The sequence below is a fragment of the Chelonia mydas genome, chromosome 6 (assembly GCF_015237465.2).
Source record: "Chelonia mydas isolate rCheMyd1 chromosome 6, rCheMyd1.pri.v2, whole genome shotgun sequence".
In the NCBI taxonomy this organism is placed as follows: domain Eukaryota; kingdom Metazoa; phylum Chordata; order Testudines; family Cheloniidae; genus Chelonia; species Chelonia mydas.
This window is the reverse complement of record NC_051246.2, coordinates 48,255,623-48,263,484: the sequence shown is the minus strand read 5'-3', so window position 1 is coordinate 48,263,484 and position 7,862 is coordinate 48,255,623. Positions and strand designations below refer to the sequence as shown.

At 43.5% G+C, this 7,862-nt stretch overlaps 1 protein-coding gene across 6 annotated transcripts in view; it reads left to right on the top strand.

The window, feature by feature from the left end:
- Positions 1-3,821: 3,821 nt before the first annotated feature.
- ANO5 (anoctamin 5) overlaps positions 3,822-7,862 on the top strand; it is a 92,067-nt gene continuing 88,026 nt past the window's right edge. For 2 of the 6 annotated variants that reach the window (XM_037899948.2, XM_037899946.2), the window contains exon 1: positions 4,086-4,251. In XM_037899948.2, coding sequence (XP_037755876.1) covers positions 4,249-4,251 — 3 coding nt within the window. In that variant the 5' untranslated portion in view covers positions 4,086-4,248. Of the gene's footprint in view, positions 4,252-7,862 lie in introns of all 6 variants that reach the window. The other 4 variants (XM_037899945.2, XM_027830130.3, XM_027830129.3 and 1 more) reach the window with 4 other exon arrangements.

Below are 7,862 nucleotides of genomic sequence, written 5' to 3'. Positions count from 1 at the left end.
ATAAACCAGGTACCTTTTAGTTCACACCAGCAAGCTCTGTGCAGGACAGTTAGAGCGCAGCACATTAGAGCGCTCTACAAATCACACTCCCTAATGCGCTTTATCACGCTGTACAAACAAGACTGAAGTTCAGTAATACTGAGCCATACTATGACGTCCATTTTTAATTAGAACATTTATGACCCACAATAGAGATTAAATAAGGGAAGAAGGGAGAAAAATTAAGAGGTCTGAGCAAGAGAAGAAAGAGCATAGATTTTTCAGATCAGATTTGAAAAGGGATGGATTCACTGAGGCCAAAAATATAGGAAGCCTGTTCTAGAAAACAGAAGTGCAGAGAAAGTATACAGAGACACAAAAGAGATGGCTAATGTTATATGGGTGGGAGAGAGACATGAATAACAAGAGACTGGAGTCAATTTTCATATCACTTCAATGACTTAGGAGCCTAAGTCCCATTTTCATAAACGACTTAGGCTATGTCTACACTACCACTTATGTTGATATAACTTATGTCACTCAGGGATGTGAATAAGCCACCCCCAAGTGACATAAGTTACACCAACCTAAGTGCTGGTATGGACAATGCTATGTAGGCAGGATAGCTTCTCCTGCCAACATAGCTACCACCACTCTTTGGGGGTGGATTAATTAAGATGACAGGAGAGCATCGGTGCAACTGCGCCATTATAAGCTCTCTAGTGTAGCCATAGCCTTAAGCACTTAAGGCCAATTTTCAAAGGCATTTAGATGCCTAAAGATGCAGATAGGCAACCACCAGGATTTCCAAAGCATCTAAGCTGGTTAGGCACCTAGCTCCCATTGAAATCAATATAGGTCAAATTTTTGAAGGACTTCAAGAACAAGCAAGCAATTTTGAGCTGAATCCTGAAATGAATTGGGCAGTAGTGGAGTCTGAGGATGGGGGAAGGGAAATATGATTTTGCTTCTTACTGTACAATGCCTTTATCTAATGCAGCACCTACAGTAAAGATTATATAGGAACTATCAAAATTGACTAAAAAGATTTGTAGTGCAATCAAACAGAATGCATTCCACATGATAATACATCCCACAGTTCCCCCACTAAAAATAATTATTCTTTTTGATGTTGTCCACATTGACTTTAGAGTGTTCCAGTGAATGGTCCAGTGAATGTGTAGAACTGAATGGCTAGGGTAAAAAAATAACTTTGTGGTTACTTCAAATGCAGTAATGGTTTCAAGTAATTTACTGAAACATTAAAAATGGATTAATGGAAGAATTTTTTAGCCAAAATGTAAAGAAATATTTCACTTCCTTTCCCTTCTTGAAGCAAAATAGAGCTAATGAAGTCTGATATTTATGAAGTCTTTCTTCTGGATAGATCTTTATCTGCTCTAGGCTTTGTCTGAAGTTGCTAGTATTATATTTTGACATTTCATCATGTACCCAATTGTAGTCTATGAGACATATAATAAATACATATAGATAAAACTTTGTGTGTATCTTATAAATACCTCCCAATTGCACCTGACTTTCAGAGTTACTGAGTTATAGATAAGCTTCTTGGCATTCCCCTCTTAAAGCAATTTTACTGGACCACTCCATTCCAAACAGGCATCTCAATTTATTTAATTAGTCATCTTGTAACAGTCACAAATAATCTCAGACTTTTTCTTCCATGCAGTCCCACCCTTCCATTCATATTTTCATAGCATTTGAGACCAGAAGGGGCCATTAGGACATCTAGTCTGACTTTCTGTATATCATAGACCATTAAATTTCATCCGTTACCCTTATATACTGAGTCCAATAATTTGGGTCAGACCAAAGTATTTCAGTCCTCGAGAGTCTAAACTGTTGTGTGACACAGGATGAGAACAGGAGAGATCAAGGGGACACCAATGCTGAAGGCCCCTGCAATGGTAGGGAACTGATTAGGAGAGATATGCTGTGATGATCCTAGAACCTAGCAAGTGATCCACATTTCATGCAGAGGAAGGTGAAATCCCACCAAGGTCCCTGACAATCTGACCTGAGAGAATATTTCTTCCCACCTCCAAATCTGATGACCAGAGCTGCAAGTGCTATGTACATGTTGAGGGCAATGCAGGCAATTGTATTCTCCCCATGGCCCATGAGAGGAGGAAATCATAGATTCACAGGTGCACAGACTCCCAGGCCAGAAGACTCCAAGGCCACAGCCATCCAGCCTGACCTCTTGCTGTAGAATTTCTCCCAGAAACTGGAGTTAAGCACATCTTTTTTAGAAGGATATTGACTTTAATCATAAACACTCCAGCAATGGTGGGTCCACACCCTCCCCTGGTAAGCAGCTCCAAGGTTTAGTCACCCTCACTGCTATTTCAGTTTATTTCAAGGTTGAATTTATCTAACTTCAACTTCCAGCCATTAGATCCTGTTATGCCTTTATAAGCAAAACCAAAAAACTCCTCCCGCTGTCAGACCACTATTTCTTTCAGGGGGAATTACTTCTCAGTTATTCCTACTAGCTCTGCTTGGTCTAGATCAGTGGTTCTCAAACAGGAATGTGTACCCCTGGGGGTAATTAGTGGTCTTCCAGAGGGTACATCAACTCATCTAGATAGTTGCTTAGTTTTACAACAGGCTACACAAAAAACACTAGCAAAGCCAGTACAAACTAAAATTTCATACAATGACTTGTTTATATTGCTCTATATACTGTACACTGAAATGTAAGTACAATATTTATATTCCAATTGATTTATTTTATAATTACATGATAAAAATGAGAAAGTAAGCAATTTTTCTGTAAGTGTGCTGTGACACTGTGACACTTATTTTTATGTCTGATTTTGTAAGCAAGTAGTTTTTAAGTGAGGTGAAAGTTGGGGGTATGCAAGACAAATCAGACTCCTGAAAGGGTACAGTAGTCTGAAAAGGTTTGAGAGCCACTGGTCTAGATCCTGGATAAGGATGAGGGCAGACACTGCATGATACAGGGCTTAGTCCTTTATTAGCTTCCAGTAAAACTCCATGTTAGTCCATTTCCAAGATCACCTGGTACAGGAAGTATCTGGCATAAAAGAAATAGCCCAAATACCATATATACATTACTCAGAGGCATGACAGTCATGCAGGTTACAGGGTTTCCCTGTCTGGTTGTCTGCTCCTCCTTAATAGGTGCAGCCAAGAATAATAAATGTTTAATCCTAAACATATTCCACATGCTTAATCCGACAATAGTGTTCATTCTCCCTAAGGGGAAATTCACTCTAAGGGACTAAACCAAATTGTAACAGCTGGTGTATGATGCCAACTTTCGGGCAGCACTATGGTATGATAGAGAAAAACAGAGAAAGATCTGTATTTATCTACTCTATTCTTTGATTTAATGCCCCCCACATTCTCCTGCTCAGCCAAGAATGCCAACCTTGAATACTTATTTCTCTACTTCTCCTATCAATATTTCTGAACGTTCTTCCACGCGGGGCTTTACACAGCACAAACTCAAGCTGAAAGGGCTTTCCTTCCCCATATCCCTCTTCGGAGTCTTTCAAAGGAGAATCACCTGAAATGGTCTCGCTACATGTCTTTCCTGTTCACTGGCTAGTTTGCTTTCTCTTTGAGCAGTTGTAGTGAACAAGGGCCGCTTTCGATAACTCTGCAGCACTCCATGCACCTTTTATTTTTCTAGGTACTAACATTTCAGGACACGTTGTCTCTGCTAAACTGAAGCTCGACCCAGAGATTTTGGCCCAAGAAAAAAGCCAGCCGTATTCTGCCGCTACACCAGCTTCTGGGGCGGAAAGAGTAGATGCTTGTGATTAAGAGCCCCCGTGTAGGCAAGGAGGGGCATCCCGGCTGCATCACCAGCAGCATGCATCATTGCTGGCACAGGCGCCGCTGCCGCCCCCTCCCGCTCCAGCTGGAGCTGGGAGAAATGCGCAGGCCGCCTACTGCACGGTAACCCAAGCCCAGCCCTGGGTCAGACCCTGACTCAGCCCGCGCCCTCCTCCCAGCTGACAGCGTAACCCGAAACCCGGGCGGGCGCGGAATCCCGGCGTGCTCCCGGAGCAGGAGCAGCCGGCGAGGGGAGGGGACAGGGAGGAGTGGAAGTGGGAAGGAAGGGGGGGTGCTGCTGCTGCCGCCGCCGCCGCCGCCTTTTTCCAGCACCGAGGCGGCTGGGTCTCAGTCTAGCGCAGGGCCCGGTGAGCGGAGCAGCCATGAACAGGCTGGGGAGGAAGGACAACGAGACCCTCATAGAGATGGCGCTGGCCACGGATGGTAGGTGCCTGCAGCCGCGGGGATGGGCGCTGCTGTTTGTCCTCCAAGTGTCCCCGCCCGGGCTCAGGCTGGCTTCGGCCCCACCCCAGAGCCAGGCGCTCACAGGGGCTTCCCCCCGGGCGGCGCTGCTCCAAAGCCAGCCCTGATCTCTGCCTCCCCGGGCTGGCGGAGTACAATGCCTGGCCTGGGACCTAACGGTGCCGCCGGCGGCTGGGCGTGGGAGGAGGCTGGGGCGCTGGGCGGTCAGAGCGAGCCGGGGAGCCGTGGCTGCCCTGCCGGGGGCTTGTGGCGACGCTGGGGCCCTAAAGCACCGGCAGCAGCGGGGGATTCCCGCAGGCCTGGGCAGAGAGGGTCCCACGGACGGGGAATAAGGCGTTGGCGGCGGTGCTTTAGGTAGTTTAGGGGACGCTGGAAGGCCCACGCGCCCCAGTAGGGAGCCGTCTCTTTCTCCCCTATGTTGGAGCCTTCCCCACATCCTTCCCTTCTTCCGAGGTGGGAGACCGCACCTTCCCCGTCCTGGTTGGAGCACGCTCAATGCTTTAGGCACATCAAATCCCGCATCTTGGTAGGGGCTGAGACTAGATGACCCTTGCGGTGCCTTCTAACCCTGTGGTTCAGTAGACCCAGGGTATACAGCTTCCAGCTCTGGTGCAGAACTCTACCTGGGGCCGCTGCTTGCTGCTCCCCTCTCTCTGTGCTTTGCTCCGCTTTCTGTAGAGCTTGTCATGCCAGCGAAGGGACTCCCAGAGAGGCCCCCTGGCTTGAGCAATGATGGGCAGCGGGGCTGCAGCCTGATGCAATTTGGGGACAGGATTAGTCTGTCACAGTGGTTTTCAACCTCTTTTCATTTGCAGACCCCTAAAATATTTCAAATGGAGATGCAGACCCTTTGGGAAATCTTAGACATAGTCTGCACCCCCTGGGGTCCATGGACCACAGGTTGAAAACTACTGTTTTATGGTAACCACCACCTGTTGCGGACCCCCAAGACATAATCTGCAGACCCTAGTTTGAAAACCACTGGTCTGTAATGATTTGCGATCCTGAAGCTAATATTTTTAGGTGCCCGAAGTACTTGTATACACTCCCCCTTTTTTATTAAAACAAATAAACCTCCGGAGGAATATTTATATTTTAAATAAAACTCCTTTGATTTTGATTTTTTTGTAATATCCTCTGTAAAGCTTGAAAAGGGAGGCTTTTGCCATATCACAGTGGTCACAAATATTTTTTCTCTTTTGGAATGCAGTTGAAATTAACATGGATGCCATTGTCTAACAGCATAACTTTCTTATTGCTTAGAACAGCAGTCTGCTTCTACTCTCACTAAAGATAATAGAAAATATCCACTGACCTTAGTAGGTGCAGGATGAGATCCATTTTTTGTGCACTAGTATTACAGATTAATAGGAGAGGATTTCTGAAACTGGAGTTTGTTAGTTTAATGTTGCTTCAGAGTGCATGAGCATTCCCAAAACAGCAACTATCAGGACTAAAAACAAAACACCACCAAAACACCTGTTGAGAATCTAGTGGACTTTCCTCATCAGATTCAAAGTATTGAAATCAATCACATTTTGGCCTTGAAGGCAAGCATTTGACAGTATTGCTTTTAAGGAGTTTGATAGTGAGCAATATCAAATGAAAAATTAACTACCAGGAGCTATTTGCGGTGACAGCTTTTCTGGGTACACAGTTCAGATATCACTAGGTTCACGGTGAGTTTGTGTGTTCTGAAGCTAATGCCCACTGAATATTTGCCCATATTCACATTTGATGGTACTGGAAGGAGTAGGGTATTTGAGCCTGCTGATCAGCAGTATGTTATCGGATCCATTTGGGGAATTCTGCATGGCTTGTCTTTCCCACAGTTCACCTAAGCACTGAAATTCATAAGATGTGCCTAAAACTGACCTCCTAAAGTACTTCATAACATATTCCAACTAGTTGTTTTTCCTGTAGTAGTCTGAGATTAATTTTTCTGAGATGAAGTTTTCCTCATGAGTAAAAGGAAAGATTAATATTTACAAAGTACACAGTAACTTTTAGGAATAATCCTATTGCATTCATTTTTACCTGTATGTCTCCTTTTATTTATATATATTAGTCAAATAGAAAATGTAAGGAGAAGCACACTCTTTTCCTGCTAGTTTTAAGTTTCCATGGTCATATAAAGAATGACAACCCTACCACATAACAAATATAACAAATGAGAAACCGCTAATACATATTTTAAAAACTTTTTTGGCAAAATTGGAGTATGGTGAATCCTTTCATTGCTTTAGTTTTTCCACACATTTGCAAAGCAACTTGTAACCATCAGATTCCTAGACAATTTTCTAGGGTTGGGTTTTAGTGTTTGTTAAAGTGTTAACATACAGCTAGTAAACTGCTTCTTAATTTTTTATTTTTTTTGGTAAACATATGCATAATTATCTAGCACCAGAGTATCAGATCTGGTAATGTTTGAGGTCATGATGTCTCCAAAAGTATTTTCTTCAACCAGTGAAAAGTACAGTTCTTGCCTCAAGTATTGGCCTCGTTACATCTTCTGTTGGGTTGAGGACATTCTGGATGTACTTGTACAGTACGAACTATCAAGTTATTAATCAATAGCCACAGCTGTTCACCAGTGAGGTAATTACATAGGGGGTCTGTACTTTCATCATGGTTATCTGAGTAAATGCCATGACATTAGAAACACTGCAGTATGTAAAGATGAGTTTCAAAAATAAAATCACAGTTTTCCAGTAAGTTTAACCACACTCTTAGTACTTCTGAAGGAAAAGCTAAACAAAACCACTTGCCCACTCTTTAAAACAAAACAAACAACAAAGAGCAAAACACAGACCTAGTCAAGCCTTCTTCATAAAGAAGCAAACAGGGAATAAGATCAATTTTGATTTTTTTTCAGATCATGTAAATTGTCCTTCCACTTCAGAACATTGAATTATTAATGTTTTCCCTAGATGTGCTGCGATACAGATCTTGACCTATATGCACCAATTAAATAATAAAAGTGTAAGGAAACAGAAGCCATCCAAGCTGTATTAGAAGTCACACAAAGTGGGTATGGGTTGATTGGCGCAACAGCTCTGCAGAATAGGCCCTATAGTAGAGACATTATATATTTTTACAATGCCTAGCATAAAGGGACCTTGAGCCTTGATTGGATTCTGTAGGGGCTATTCTAATGCAATTACTCATGATAATAGCTTCCCACTGAGCATGTAGAAGCTTTTCCATGCTATAGGTATTCAGATACTACGGTGATGGGTGACAGTATAAAACCCCTCAACTATATACCCTGTAGGCCCTGTATGCAAAGGTCTGTGGCCCTGTGGGTCAGGAGAGGCAAAGCAAAGTGAGCAACCTGAGCATATTTTCCTCTAAGCCTGGTTCATATTTGCATAGGAGTTAATGTGCCTTTGCACCTGTTGTACAACTGCAATCCCTTCAGGCACTTGAGTAGTGGGAGAACAATGATAGTATAAGGGGAGGAAAGTTACAGGTCTACCTGGGACTGCAGCTTCCTGTCTTTGGATTTGGAAGTCCCCCTCAAAGGAGAAGGTTTAGAGTGTAACACTTCAAGGAAACTGAGTTTCCTAGAC